Consider the following 16,073-nt stretch of genomic DNA (forward strand, 5'->3'; position numbering starts at 1 on the left):
ATACAACAACTGCCTACTTCGTATCCAAGCGTTTCGACACATTTTATTTCGTCGAATAAGTCTGGAGGACAAGCAGACACTTTGTTTGCCCGACAACAGCAGGCCATGGTTTGTAGAGTGAAGTCTATTTTTCAACCCAATAAGTCTCAAAAGCCTCACAGTGGTTTTGGAAAGACCCTCAAAAATCAGGGCTTTTTCCATAAACGAAACTATATTTTTAACGCATAATCAATCATTTTTCAGCTCCTAAGGAACATAAGTAGGAACAGAATTTTAAAAACATTTACTTAAACGTGTTGCTTTTCAGTGGTCGGCCATGCATTTCACACCTATGCCCTTAAGGGGGCTGCATCAGAATCAATCGAACCCTGAAAACTATTTTGTGGCTATAGAACATTTACTGCAGCTACAACTGCGACACAACTGTTTTATCAATACTAACCTCATTAAATTGCAATATTATTTATTTATATAGCCACATGTTACTCATCAAAAAATGTTTTTATTTGTGCACAAAATCCATCCTCAAGAAGATTTAAATTACTCTCTTGTACAAATTTTTCAAGGGTGTCAGTTCCGGAAAATGTCCATTTGACAAAAACAGTGGACGCAGGGATTTTTCTTACACTTTTTGTTTTGATACTTCTATTACTCCCCACGAGCCATTCATAGTTTGTGAAACCGTTGTCGTTTTGTTCAGCCTTTTAGCAGATGCTGGCCCTCCAACTCGGACTCTGTAATGGCCCTTGATCAAATTATTACTTGCCCGCATCCTGTCATAAAATTAATAATATGTGGCCTGCCAGTATTTTTAAAAATAAAGTTGTACAGAAAAACCATTTCACCGGATGATGGCAGAAGCCTTTTTGACCACCTTACCCGTGGCTTTCTGTTAGAATTTTAGCCCATCCCATTTGGAGATAAAAAAAGGAAAGTTGACTGTGAACATCATTATAACAGTAGGTTTTTCACAAAGTCCGAAACAACTGCATCTGCCTTATCCCCCAAGAGACTGTGGTTGTTTTCAAAGAATATAATATCAAGAGGAACTGCCAGACAAAACATGCTTAACACAAAAAGCTAACTGGAAACGGAACACTGTAAAAATGGTGAAGCAACTGAGGTCGCTATGCTGATTTACAAGCACTTTCTTGGAATGTGAATTTATCAAAGACTGTCTAAAGAATGCCAGGCTAAAAAGTCGGTTCTCACACATTTTCAGCTTACCAAAACTTGGCCGCTTTCTACAACGTGCGGACACCCCTGGTCCAAACTAACAGCTTTAATGTCAATTATTTTATGGCTTAAGCCCTGCACAGCTGATTGTGAAGGCCTCCGAGTAAATTTCTGACCCTGGAAAAAAGTCATGGCGAGAATGTGATTGGTTAAATGCTGGAAAAAAGAAGAAAACCAATGAAAGGAAGCTGGCAGACAATTTGGAACTATTTCGATATTCATGGACATAATGTAATCAACATCACATGATTCAGATATTTTTAGGCCAGAAGAGAAGGTGTTGCAGGCCCAGATGGCCCACCAATGTTGCTTTCATATAAAATCCAAGTTTGTTACTAAAAAAACACACAAAAGAAAAAAAACTTCACATAGGGAAATATGTTAACACAAAAATGTTTAACTAATGCATACTCTCCAAATTGTGTAATGTTTCAATTATTATATATTGTTTATATTACTTTATTTCCTTGAATTAACCCGTCGGACTGTTGAGAAGCAAATACGTGTCGGTAGGATGTCACCAGTCACTGAAATACTACATATCATTGGAAAGCTTAAACTCTTGGAATTTAAGATATGATGACCTTTTCACAATGTACTCATCACAGAAACATCAGGATCAGTCTGAAACAAGATAACAGTACGCAACAATGGCCTCCTTATATCCACGAGAGTTTATTAATTCTAACTGTGTAAAATATTTACCCCAAAACACAGGATAATGCTGAGAGATAAAAAAAAAAATGAACCCAAAAGTATTTACGCATCGATGGACGTTCCTATTAACTGAAAATTTGATTGACGTTGTTTTCGGCCAATTGCAGGCTTTGTTTCACGGTCCACAGCCGCTATTACCCTATAAAGGTCCGTATGGCAAAAATGATCAGCCTCCTTTACCTCTGACTAACTTTAGCCAGTATGACCGATTCAAATGATGATTGACACATTGGTTAGCAAATAAAATTTTGTATAATTCAATATGAAGATGTCCCTATTAGACACTGAAATAAGTGTGCGTAACATCACTAGTGATTTCTTTTTGCACACCATTTTTATGTGCAAAGTGTGCAAATTAGTTATAGAGACGCGGGAAGAAAATTCAAACTCTTTCACAATCTCTACAAAAATCAAAGAAATACATACTTGCATAGGTTTTATAGCTGTGAAACAGTCATCTTCAAATGGCCACTTTCGGAAATGGCTAGATATACACTTAAAAAAATTAGTAAAATACAATGTTTAGTATTTCAGATTTTGATCAAATTTGACCTGCGACCAGGTAATGTTTTAAGCTATTGTATCACCTGTTTTCCAGCTAAATTGCCTATGCTAAACTCATCTGCAGGCATTTAATTGCAAAAAAAAAATTCTGGCCCAAATAAATACCTTCTATTTCTGTGTGTTCTTACTTGGATTAGTCAATTTTAATACCACTTGCACTTGATTATTTCAGATTCAGACAAAACTTCAGAGTGTTACCTTTCAAAGGAGACCAAAAACCATCCATAATCTCCAAATGGTTCAAGAACAGCATTCTATTTACTTTGGTGCGTCTTGGATTAGAATTTTAGGCGAAATTTACAAGAACTTTAAATGTATCTAATAATAATGTGTGAGCCTGCACCCTAAGTGAAATAAAAAAATTACCATTTCTACCCTTCTGCAATTCTGAAATATCTCTGTCGATTGCTTTTATTTTGTCAGCATCATCATAATACTGATTCCAAAACAAGGTTCATCCAGGGTTGATTGGTAAAAATAAGAAAAAGTTTATCAAGTGGGACATGGGTGTATTTACCTTGAGCTCTGGGCTGCAGTTCTGCTATTACAAAAGAGTGGTAATTTGTACATTTATTATTCTGTTATAAAGTCTTGTACAAACCACGGCCTGCTGTTGAATATTGTCACGAAAGACCTCCAAAAAAAAATCACAGACATCTGCTTCAGCTTTTTCAAAAAATGCCGGAGCATCGTTGTTTCGGAACACTTCATAATATCAGCTTGTAACTCTTTTTTTAAAATTCTAAGTTTTCCATTGATGCATATAAATTTAAGATTTTGAGTTTGTAATTTTTTTTCTTTTTGGGCCGCGCATTTCAGGCTGCACACTGTTCCTCTACGAGTCGGACGGTCGCTCAGGCATTGACCACACCAGCGTTCCCAAACACGCTCTGTGGGCCGAGAACGCCATCGTGCAGGCGGTTCCTGAACACCCCAAGAAAGATTTTGTCTTCTGCCTCAGCAATTCAGCCGGCGACGCTTTTCTCTTTCAGGTATGAGGATGAGGCGCCTTTCCTGCATACGGCACAGTGACTTGTTTAGAGTGAAACCCAAATTCTAAAACATACAAAATGTAAGAAAATAGTACATATTTTATATACATGTGATTGGTTTATTCAGATTCAGATTCGGATTCAGATATACTTTGTTGTCATTCATGCACACGTGGATACAGTACAAAATGTCGATACATCTGACCCGCACAGTTTCCTTGAGCGTCAGATAGATAAGATTAACCATGTCTTCGTCAGAATTTTAGCGCAGCAGTTCGTCATCTCGCGGTTCGATGTTACTTCCAGTTGTAAATGGTCCAGTTTATTGTCCAGAGAGCAAACGTTGAAGAGGAAAATGGATGGGAGAGGCATTTTGAAGGGTTTAGCCTTTAACCTAGCGGTTAGCCTAGCTGACAACCTCGCTTCCTCCTCCGGTCACACCGCTCTCTTGCCACTCTGCTTTGCTGCTTTGTAGGCCGCTGGGTCTTGTTGACGTAGCAGTCCGTGGCTAAATAAACACTCCCGAGTGGTCGTAGCACCGAGCGCTTGATGTCTGGATGATCGATATCCAGCAAAAAAACTGCGATCGTATATTAATCTGCAGTTTGAGTTGACTTTGTGCGCCGTCAATACTGAGTCAAAGACTGGGTTTTATGGCCGGACGAAGTGTAAAAAACTGTAGCGAGCCGATGTAGCCGCAGCCGAACAGGGGCGCCGCCATTTATATTCCAAGATAATGCATTTTGAAGACAGTCCGTTTTGTATTTGACCTTTTGAGCTCTGACGTCATGTGAAGAACACCAACGCCCTAGCTAGCCAGTCACCATATTGGTTCACATGTTAGTCAGTTGAAAGGTTTTTGAGTGTTTTAAGTAACGTTTTGGTTGTTTTTGTGGAGAATGCCTAGGCGTTGTGTCGTAGGTGGGTGCAGCAGTGGTACAACAAATTGCGAGCAGCCAAAATGTGGCAAATTTGCAAAAATAACACACAAAGAGCTAACTAGTGCTAAACCAGCCAGGATACAGAGGGCTAGCCGGCTGCTAAAAGGGGCTAACCGGGACTGATTGGCAGAAAAACGGCAAGTTGGCTGACCAAAAGCATGCAGTAGGCAGCCAGGATAACCGCGAGCCTACAAAAAAAATACTACGGCAACAAACACAAACCAAGCGATCACGGCAGGCTAGCGAGATGCTGAAGAAGACAAACTGGGACCGATCGGCAGAAACAACTGGGGGCTGGCTGACAGACATGGTAGTACGCAGGCTACCTGGGAGGCAACAGACATAAACCCACCTGGGAGAAAAACCAATGAGCACAGCAGGCTAGCAAACTAGCCAACAACTAACGATGTTAACTAAACCAAACAAAACTGGAAGCCTTCAGTTTCCCCCCCACACTAACACTAAAAACACAAAAAGTCACGATCACATATCTAAGAGGAGGCAATGGCAAAAAAGGAACGCACAATGTACAAAGCAGCAGGTAACAAAGGTCACAAAGGTAACAAAGGTAACGAAGATCTACAAAAAAGGTCTACAAATCAGCAGGTAAATTTACCCCATTCTACTTTTGTTGATCAAAGCACTCAACTTGTACCTAACAGTCAGAAGCAGCAGGTAACAAAGGTCACAAAGGTAATAAAGGTCTACAAATGTAACAAAGGTCTACAAAAAAGGTCTACAAAACAGCAGATAAACTTATCCCATGCTACTTTTGATGATCAAAGCACGCAACTTGTACCTAACCGTTAAGCAAAGTTCCAATTACTACAAGCGGAAATGAGCACTATGCATTCCTTGATTACTACAATCGTCGTTTGTTTTTCAAATGGTTTGAGTCCTGGCCATCTGGTGTTGTCACAACTCTTAGGGGTATGAAGTCAAACTGTCATGTTTGAGAATTAAATTATCGAGATCCCATGGCGCGTGGAATATTATGGAATGGAGGAACACTACACGTTCAGTGCCTAGTTGAAAAAAAAATGGCCTTTTGTAATCCTTCAGGTAAGAGGATGAGACGGACGCCTTTCCTATTTTAAAATGTATGCCGCGTACGGCACAGTGACGTGTCTAAAGGGTACCCTGTCACAATAATATGAGCTGTGACAATTTGTCATTTATATGCTCAGAACCTGTCACATTCTTGAATGTATGACAAATACGCCTTGATGAACTTTTATAAGTCTGGTTGACAGCTGTCAAATAAAGTACATGTCCTTTTAACAGATCACGTTTGCATATCAGCTATTTTGGAAAAGAGATTTAACAATGAATCCATTTTTTTTGTTAAGCACTTATCAGACAATGAATTACAAATCAAAGTGCTGCACAAAAACATTTAATGCACAGTAGTGCCCCCCAACAACCCGGAACGCCAAATACACAGAAACACAACTGTTAATATCAAAACAAAGTAAAGAATTATAAAACAAGTAATGCACTTTAAAACTATTTCTGTTATATACTTTACCAATTTCTAATTAAACAAATTGAATGTGTAAAAATGTATCTTAAGTTACAGCTTTTCCCTTTTAGCAAAAAAATTCACAATTGAAAAAAAAATTACAAATCGAAATTATTTTTGTTGGCCATTCATGGATTTCTTATTATAGCAAGAAAAATCTTAACGTTGAAAACAAAAATTCACTATCATAGATGGTCAAATTTCCCCCCCATTTTTTATCACAAGGATTTTATTTCAAAAATGAACCCGTGGGGTAGAAACCGGACCGGCCCGAGCCTTCATAGGGCCCTAAGCAAATTCGATTTTAGGCCTCTTATTGATCATTTGCATACCTTCTAGAACTCATTCCATATTCTAATCCAGGGGTGGGCTACTATTTGGAGTTGGGGGGCCTCATCGGTTTCAAAAGTTTAGCCAAGGGGCGATCTTGGAAAAATACTTTTCCATCTAGGAATGAATATAAAAGCAGACATTTACATGGTATTGTTCTTTTGAACTAGATTAGTCTCATCAAATTTGTTTTGAAACAATCACAATTAAAGCAAAATAATATGTAAATTCCCTGTTTTGAGCACTTCATTTCATATTTAGTTTACACAAATTACAGTAGTTTTACTTTTTCAAAAGTATTTTTAAGTATTTCTGTAGTCAGATTTCAGCTGATTTTTTTGGGGAATGTTACTCTAGTTTTATTTTTGTTCCATTTCTGCTGTAGTTTTTTGGTAGTTTTTCTATATTAGTAAATTCTTAGTTTTTCTGTAGTACTGGATCAATGGAGCAATGATCCAGTGCAGTCACTGCAAACACTACTTTTGTTGTATTATGATAGTAGATTTTGTTGTTTTATGTCTGTAGTTTTTTGTAGTACAGTACTTGATTTGGGTGGTTTTTGAGAAATACTCTATATTATACTATATATTTTTTTCTTATTTTTGTACTATTTCTGTTGAAATTTACCCATATCATTAAAATGAATCACATGCATTACTTTCTTTTTTTCAGTACAGTACTTTCTTTTTTGTCTTCTGTGTTGAACCTAGTTATTACCCAACTTCAACAGAGCCCAAGTTTTTAAACAAAGTAAAGCTGCGCCTGCATTTTTGAAGCCCAATGGCAGAATGCGTGTCAGTTTATAGCTGCCCATTTGCACAAAAAGATTGTAGATAGAAAGAGTTTAAAATAGCACAAAGTATTTGCTAGCAGCAAGAAAGAAACTTTATTTTAGTCATCAAAGTCAACAAAAATATATGTATATATTTAATTACACATAGGAACAAATAAAAGTTCAGTATAATGTACCTGTGACCATTGATCTTTTTTTTGTTTACCAATATCTACTCTCTTAGCCATTGTTCAGCCATTCAGAATGCAGACACAATGCATGAAAACCACGTTACGCCCCTTCTTAAAGTTTCTTTACTTTCCACATGACTCAATCCTTTCCCTCATGTAGGTTTTAGATCAGGGGCTGGTGTAATGGTATTCTGTATTCTGTACAGCTCTTTGATTTCTTGCGATAAAAGGACAAATAAAAATGACCTGACTTGAACTTGGTTAAAGCAAGGGACTACTGTATACATTTCTTATGTCTTAATGGCCATTCACACCTTTCAGACATCTGGCCAGACCGAACTGGAGAACTGGATCACAGCGATTCACTCAGCATGTGCCGCCGCACTAGCCCGCCAGCACCACCGTGACGACACGGTGCGCCTATTGCGCACCGAAATCCGCAAACTTGAGCAGAAGATCGACATGGATGAAAAAATGAAGAAGATGGGTGACATGCAGCTGTCCACCGTCACTGACACCAAAAAGAGAAAGACCATTCTGGAGCAGGTAAGCAAAAATAATTATCTGTCAGTGTTTTTAGTATAATTCTAAGATATTCTGTTCGTCTAATGATGGATGTGTTTTCTTCATCAGTCAAAAAACCATTTTCAACAGAGAGTAGACAAAAATACTTATAACCATCTGCTATTAGAGACATGTTTAAATTGTCTTACTTCACTTAAAATAAGCTAAATGTTTACAAAATTGTAATTTGTTTGTGGGTGTTTGGGTGTGTGTGTGCATGCGTGCGTTTGTGTGTGTGGTTGTTCCCTTCCACCAAAAATGAGCGGCAACCATTTGTAATTTCGTAACATTACCCACTCTCATAACTCACTCTTTTGGTTCACATCCAATCCCATTTTAAAATTCACACAAGAAGATGCCTATTTGTCTCAGGTTTTACACACATTGTAAAGTTATTAGAGAGTAAGAGGGAGGATGGGAAAATTTCAGAAATTGTAAAATATATATCGTAATTCAAACAATGTGCTAATTTCCAGGTGGACTAACCAATTATTAGTATGATGAAATGAGATATGATTTGATTATTTGTCAAATGATTGATAGAAAAAGCTTCCACATTTTTTGGGGGGGGGAACAGTCTCTTACTGAGTAGTTCGCGCGTTTGCAGCACAGTTGGGGTCATAGTTTTGAAGCCAGCCTTCCTGTGAGGAGTTTGCATGTTCTCCTTGTGCATGAGTAGGTTTCCCCCGGGCATTCCGGTTTCCTCCCACATTCCAAAAAACATGCGTGGCAGGTTAATTGATGACTCCAAATTGTCCCTAGCTATGAGTGAGCATATGAACGGTTGTCTGTCTCAAGTGTGCCCTGCGACTGGCTGGCAACCAGGTGAGGGTATCCCCTGCCCACTGCCAGACAATGGCTAGGATAGGCTCCAGCACCCCCGCGACCTAAGTGAGGATAAGCGGTGTAAATAATGGATGGATGGATGACTTTTAAGCCTTTGTTGTTGTGCTCTGTACAGCCTTTCGAGGCTTTTTGTGATAAAGATCTATGCAAATGAATAAGACTTGACTTGACTTGACCTTCGGCTTCAATCTGTCATCCCTTTTTTCTTTACAGGTGATTTGATCATTTTTTGATGTAATGTTTGTTGCAACATGATTGGAAAGGAAAAAATAGATGAGAAACAAATAACACCCCCCTCCCCCCCAAAAAAGGAAATTGCGTTCTGTATATTTTTCTGTGAGTTAAATTGTTTTTTTTTCTTATAATTTATTTACAAGTTTTTGTTGATTTAATAGTTAGTTTCTTAATTATGAAAGTCATGTGCTTAAACCTTCATATTGGTCATTGTAGACTCTTTCAAAAAACCCAATCCAAATTCACAATATTATTTTTAGTGTTTTTTGTCTCCCATGGCTCACTTTGTCATGCGGTCATCATCATTCTAACTACTCCCACTAGTCACACTCGTCAAGAAAGGTGCAATGTTCTTTTTTTGCCGTTAACGTGCTGTGGCCTTTTGTCTGCTCAGATCTTTCTGTGGGAGCAGAATTTGGAGCGTTTTCACATGGATTTGTTCCGTTGCCGCTGCTACCTGGCCAGCCTTCAAGGTGGCGAGCCCCCTAACCCCAAGCGCCTGCTGGGCTTTGCCTCGCGGCCCACCAAACTCGCCATGGGACGCATTGGGATTTTCTCCGTTTCTTCCTTCCATGCATTGGTACCGATTACACACGAGAAAACACCACAATTTGTTTGTTGTCATGTGAAGCAGCATGTGGTTGATACTTCACAGTTTCCCCAGAAAGGAGAGATACTTGTCTTGGAAATAATGAATACATATTCACCAGAGTTTGATGGTGTGATTGGCAGATCAATATGAAGCATCCCTGAGGCGTTTTTCCCATCAAATGGGCTTCACTCTCTTGAGCTATCCGTCTCTCGCAAACCCCCGTTTTTCCCTTCCTCCTGGCTTCCTTTGTCTCCTTATCCTACACCTCCTTATTCCCCTCTACCCCCTCCCCCACCTCACGTTGTCAGACATCAACACACAATTGATTGTTTCCTTCTGCCCTCAGTATCCATTTTATTTGCAGACATGATTATGATCCCTGCAAATCAATATAGTTAATTTTTCTGTATTTTTTAATTCATGTTACCTTTTATTTTTACATATCTAGGTAGGCTATTTTATTTCCCATCATTATTCACTTTTAAAGCATTTTTATTCTTCTTTTTCACCCTTACTACTTTTTTCATCTGATCTCATTAGCTGCACCGCTTATCCTCAGTAATGTTGCGGGGTACTATTTTTTTAAATACACAAATTATGCACTCAAAAAAAATAATTGGACATGGAACTAGATAATGAATTAATAAATATAATGTACACAGCTGTTCAAACGTTTAGGGTGGCTTAAAAATGTCTTTTTTAAAAGGAAAAGCACTTTTTTTCAATGAAAATAACATGAAACAGGTCAGAAATACACCCTATGCATATATTGTTCCATGATATATGACTATTTTAGCTGCAAATGTCTGGTTTTAAAGGCAAAATCTGCACAAATGTATTGAGTTCCATTTTCAGCAACCAGCACTCCAGTGTTTTAATAGCACATTGTTTTGCTAATTGTGTTAGAGACTCATGGATGATGAGCATACCCGTGTGCAATCACACTAGCACAGATAAAAATGGTTTAGATGTTTGGATAGGCTATAAAACTGACTTTCCATTTAGGTAGTCAAATTTATTTAGGGCATCACATATGTGGGTGTGAGTAATCTTTTAGAATGGTCAAAAAAGAGAACTTTCGTGTGGAACTCATCAGTCTTATTCAATGGAATTAGATGGAAATTGCCAAGAAGCTGGAGACCTCTTACACTTGTGTGTACTATTCCTTTTAGAGATCAGAACAAACACGCTCTAACCAGAATGGAAAAAGAAGTGGGGAGCTCAACCAATTAAGAGGATCAGTACATTCGAGCCTCTAGTTTATGAAATAGACGCCCTACAGGTGCTCAATTAGCAGTTTTGTTAAATAGTACCCACAACACACCAATATCAAAATCTACAGTGAGGAGGAGAAATGCTGACCTTTACTGCAGAGTGGCAGAGAAAAAGCTATACCAAAAGTAATTATTGGCAAAAGAACACAGAGATTAAACAATTAATTGAATAAATTAAAGTGTGACTTCATGGAAAATATAAAATTGTCTGGGTGACCCCAAACTTGTGAATGGTAGTGTATATAAATATTGTATTTATAATTTATTTTCAAGACATTGGTTTTATTTATATTTGTTCATTCATTCATGCACCCTTTAGTACATTTTTTTACACATCAATGAGTTGGATGTGGCACATTGATCTATTTCTGCCTATAATCAATACTTATTCAAACAGTTTAAACTTGAATTCATGATTGTGCATTCTCTAAGGTGTCTGCACGCACAGATTTGGGCGTAAAGCGGCGCAGCCAGGCCACGCCTTCTCGCACTTTCAGCAAACGTCGTAGTCGTTTCTCGTCGCTGTGGGGGATTGACACTGCTTCTCGCAGGAAGTTGAAAGCACAGCACCCCACCATCAGCCAGGTTGACCTTTGCTCACTCAAACAACATTTTTCCTTCAGAACGCCTTGTTATTGTCACTGCTCATTGTAACCCTATATTTTAATAGGTGTTTGTAGACGACATCGAGACAGCCAAGGCATCCACTGAACCAACCTACGAAGACTCGGCAAGTGATAGATCTGTAAGACATAAGTTTATTTTGTTTATTTTTTTTAAGTACATTCATGCACTCATGCACATTTATGAATGTTGAGTATATTTGCGGTTTAAAGTTTAACTTGAAATCTGATGTCTGGTAGGACTACAATTTAGGAAAAAAACCTATTTGAGATTGTTCAGATCTGTATTGCAATTTTAAAAGCATTTTCTGTGCTATTTCTGTCATTGGGGAAACTTAAACATAACCACATGCAAACTTACTTTGAAATGTTATTACCGACTGAAAGTATATGACTGTAATAAAACAACAACTATAGATCTACAAATAAAAACTGTAGTTGAATATATTGTCTTTATTGTAATTATACAAAACTGCAATAAAATAGGAGGGTTTCTCCTTTCTGTGTAAAAAAGCGATTTAAAGAGGGGCTGGCTAGGTACACTCAAGCATTGGGTAACCGTGACTTCTGTGAGGTCTCTGCTCAGGAGGTAGAGCGATCGTTTTAGGATTAAGGGATCCCATTTCGAATCCCGGCTTGTCCGTGTTACATGTCGAAGTGTCCTTGGGTAAGACATTGAACCCCCAATTACCCCCAATAAGCAGGTTAGCGCCTTACATGGCTGCACAGATCACGGCCGCTATTGGGAAATGTGAAGCACACTGTAAAGCGCTTTGGGAAGTCATTGACTTGAAAAGCGCTATATAAATGCAGATCATTTCATTTCATTTCATTCATTTCATTTCATTTCATTTCATTTCATCTGTGATCATAAAATACAAGAGTAGTGAATGTAGCAGTTTTCCATGAGTAGAAGCTCCAAGTCATCCGTTTAATGGGTATTGGAATTTGCGTTCGTTAGCTTAAGCTATTAGATTTCCCTTCCGACACCCCCTCAGTTGATCCCTGGACGCGATAGTAATACACGGAATACCCGCTGGTGATAAGCATTTCTTAGGGGCCGGTCACACAGACATTTACGGCTGAATCACGGCCAGAAATTTATGCCTTTGAGGCGGACGCTATTGGACGCATTGAGTTCGCCATTCAGACGAGATACAGCGGTGCTTAACACGAGGTCGGAAATTCGCGCGCGGGTGGCAGCGCGAAAAAGTTCTCGCGCTGCTCAATTCTTCAGAGCGTGGGTACACAGCCTTTCACGAGCGTATTGAGGCTGAACCACGGCCAGAAAGTTCTGGCCGTGAAGCAGATGCTGTTGGGCGCTGTTGGACGTTTAGAGACCGCCATATAGACGAGATAGAGCAGTGCTTTACTCGCGGTCGGAAATTTTCACGTGGTTGGCCGCGTTCAAAACTTTTGAGCTGCTCAAAAGTTTGAGCACGTGTTAAACCGCGTGCCGCACACGTGGTCAACACGAAGTAATGACGCGGAAATGACGCGGAAATGACGCGGAACGACGTGCTCTGGCCGCGGCCAGGGCGTGGTTACACATGGGTAGGACGGGAAATTTCAGCGGGTAATCGTGGGTGGAGCATGGTAATAGCATGTTCTGCGCCTGTATCGCGGTGTTATTACGTGAAATTAGCGTGTTACGCGTGTGACAGTCAAACGCCTTTCTCCGCGTATATACAGCGCGATTTGTCGATCACACGTCATTTGTGCTCGTGACATCAAGGGGGTGAACATGGATCCCCGTCAGCGTAGTTTCTCTTCATTTCGAATAAATCTTTCGGTGCATTCGCAGCAATGCTTTAATTCTGGGACCTTAGCTTCGCCTTTTGGTTGAGAGTAAGAGTCCCGGCTCCTAAGCTCTGTAGCGTAGTATGAATTGATCGATAATGGATAATGAATAATGAAGATAGAACAATCACCCTTAACCCCCCCCCCCGTCAGCGTAGTGATCTCGTCTTAATCCATTTTTATTTCTAGGCATTTCTTTTCAAGATAATAAAATAAAAATGATGCCATAGGTTGAAATCTTGATCTTCACGGGACTGTGTCTTGTGCGGTTATGATTGCTACAGCCCAGTGCCGAGATTTGCATCCCATCGCTAATACAACCACCTTTACCTCGTTTTATCTCACTTTTAGGGAATGTAATGGCGAACATATAACTAAAACTACATCGTCTTGCATTTGTTGGAAATGTAATACAACTTAATCCACTCCGTCTTTGTTTTTGTTGTGAACGTAATCGAACAGTAATGCACACCGTATATAAAATCCCTCCCCCCTCGCGTGAACGCGCATTCTGCTGCGCTTCCAACGAAAGCGATCGTATTCTATATAAAACGCTTATTAAAACTATAAAGCGAGCTAATTATAACAATTGGGGGATCCTAGTCTATATAACGCGTTTATTTAAACAATAAAGTGCGATCGTATTCTACAAAATGCGTTTGTTAACGTGGATGAAAATGTCACGCGAGGGGGTGGGGCGGTGTGGGTGTTGCGTAGGAGTCGGATTTGGGCACCGGCTCGGGAGCTTTTATACCCGTGGTCCACACGAGAAAATGACGCAGAAATGACGCGATGAGGAAGCGGAACAGTCGCCGGCGTCTGTTTTGCGGGCATACCACCGATGAACAGCGGGTTAGCCAATTTTGCGCATTTTCCATCCCGGGCAACCACGGGCAAAAAAAAAACGCAAAATTTTAGCCGTGATTCAGCCGCAAACGGCTGTGTGACCGGCCCCTTAGTGCTCTTCTGACTTTCCTCAGAGTCCTTTTATAATTGATGAATTTATTTTCAATGTAACTAGTTGCTAAAGATAGATAGATAGATAGATAGATAGATACTTTATTCATCCCCGAAGGGAAATTCACTTTTCCAGCAGCATCCCTAAGCTGAGAACAATCGATAATGGAAAATAACACGGGAGCTGCTGGAGTGGCTGCCATTCGTGACGGCGCCGGAGAAACGATTCAATTTGAATCATGTACAAACAAACAAACAATTGAATCATGTAGTAGTGTGTTAGACAAGCACAGGCAACTTTGTCACAATTTTAAGTCAGATGCAGTCAAGTGACCAAAGGAGGTGGGAAGAAGGTGCAACAGGATATGCACTAAAGAGTTTTATTAAGTGTGATCAGCTTGTTAAAGGAGTCATGACGTTCCTTCATATTTTCGTGAAGTTATACGGTTGTAGTACCACTTGGGTCCGGCAGAGGACGCCTTGAGAGCCTTTTATAAAAGTATCTTACACTTTTCAAAAACCATTTTCATTGAACACTGCATTCAAACACTATACTAAGTTAACATTTTCCAAAGGAACAAAGTACTGCAGAAATACAGCTAAAAATATGAAAACAATAAAATAAACAAAATTAAAAAAGGAAAAATAATTATGATGACATGTTTATCGCAACACAAGGGGCAGAATCTTAAACATATATGATTTGCACATTGGGAATGTTTATCAAGCTGCAAGCTGTTGCATTAGTTTAGATGGCCATTCATGAAAGGACTGTTTGACTGATAGCTTAGACCAGCCTATCACAGTCGCGCACCCAAAGCTTGCAAACTTTGCCATGTCTTTATTGGCTAGTGCCATTAAAACTCGCCTCTGAATGGCCGCAATGTTAAAACCCTAACTGTGACCACTCTGGTTGGCCAATCACTCAAACGACAAACGGAACTAAAAATCCTTGGAGAAAAACGTTGTCGTGTGATGACACTATCGCACTACATCACACCGCAATATTGATTAGTTTTCAGTTAATCGTGTAGCTCGAACGTCTGGGCTCAGTTCAATTGTATGCGGTAACTCCTCTCTTTAAATCAGGGGTCTCCAACATGGTGCCCCCTAAGGACAGCTGAGGTGCCTGTGAACCTGTTTGTTCAAATAACTCAACAGTGCTTGGTCATTGATAGTTTCTAAAAATAACATTTTTAGTGGTTGACTGAGTCTTTTTAGCCCTACTTACAATACTTAACCTGGTAATAATTTAGAAACAACCAAGTAATAACATGATATTTTCTATTTTAGAAATACATCTCAAACTGGGTGCTCTTTGAGCTAATTAGTACTAAAAGTGGCTTTCAGCTTAAAAAAGGTTGAAGACCAATCCTTAAAATGTTAATGACCACTGGCTTCTGATTACTTCTAAACAGATTGCGTGATGTGAAAAAACGCAAGCAAGCTGTTAAAGGTGTGTCGTTTAAGGTGTTGAAGTATGTAAGGTGTTTTTAAGTTTTTTTTTTCTATTAAATACAGTGGAACCTCGGTTTTCGACCATAATCCGTTCCAGAACCCTGTTCGAAAACTGATTTGTTGGATCACGGAAATCATTTTTCCCATTAAAAATAATTTAAATCGTTTTAATCCGTTCCAACACCCTGAATGTTTACCATGAATGTTTAACGTAAACATAAAGCTAACCCAGGCTAATCGTATGTTCGCGTAATCGTAATCTTCTGTACGAAGGATTACGCTAACATGAACGTGTAAAAATAAAAAAATCAGGTCGTTTACAAGTCATTTAGCACCCGGGTCTCCACAACAACTGGTGAGCGGTTCATTGGAAAGGGGGTTCCGTTACAAAACCCTCAATGTTGGGCTCCGTTCCAACACCCTGAATGTTTAACGTAAACTTAAAGCTAACCCAGGCTAA

The 16,073-nt window shown here is 39.3% G+C and overlaps 1 protein-coding gene across 5 annotated transcripts in view; it reads left to right on the forward strand.

Moving 5' to 3' along the window:
* Positions 1-16,073, forward strand: part of tiam1a (TIAM Rac1 associated GEF 1a) — a 111,558-nt gene that overhangs the window by 46,529 nt on the left and 48,956 nt on the right. For 3 of the 5 annotated variants that reach the window (XM_088321753.1, XM_088321752.1, XM_088321754.1), the window contains exons 8-12: positions 3,337-3,502; positions 7,580-7,811; positions 9,304-9,489; positions 11,208-11,360; positions 11,446-11,520. In XM_088321753.1, coding sequence (XP_088177879.1) covers positions 3,337-3,502; positions 7,580-7,811; positions 9,304-9,489; positions 11,208-11,360; positions 11,446-11,520 — 812 coding nt within the window. The remainder of the gene's footprint in view (positions 1-3,336; positions 3,503-7,579; positions 7,812-9,303; positions 9,490-11,207; positions 11,361-11,445; positions 11,521-16,073) is intronic. The other 2 variants (XM_088321755.1, XM_088321756.1) reach the window with 2 other exon arrangements.

Source organism: Urocampus carinirostris, chromosome 17, assembly GCF_059441175.1.
Source record: "Urocampus carinirostris isolate Australia breed hairy pipefish chromosome 17, RoL_Ucar_1.0, whole genome shotgun sequence".
Classification (NCBI taxonomy): domain Eukaryota; kingdom Metazoa; phylum Chordata; class Actinopteri; order Syngnathiformes; family Syngnathidae; genus Urocampus; species Urocampus carinirostris.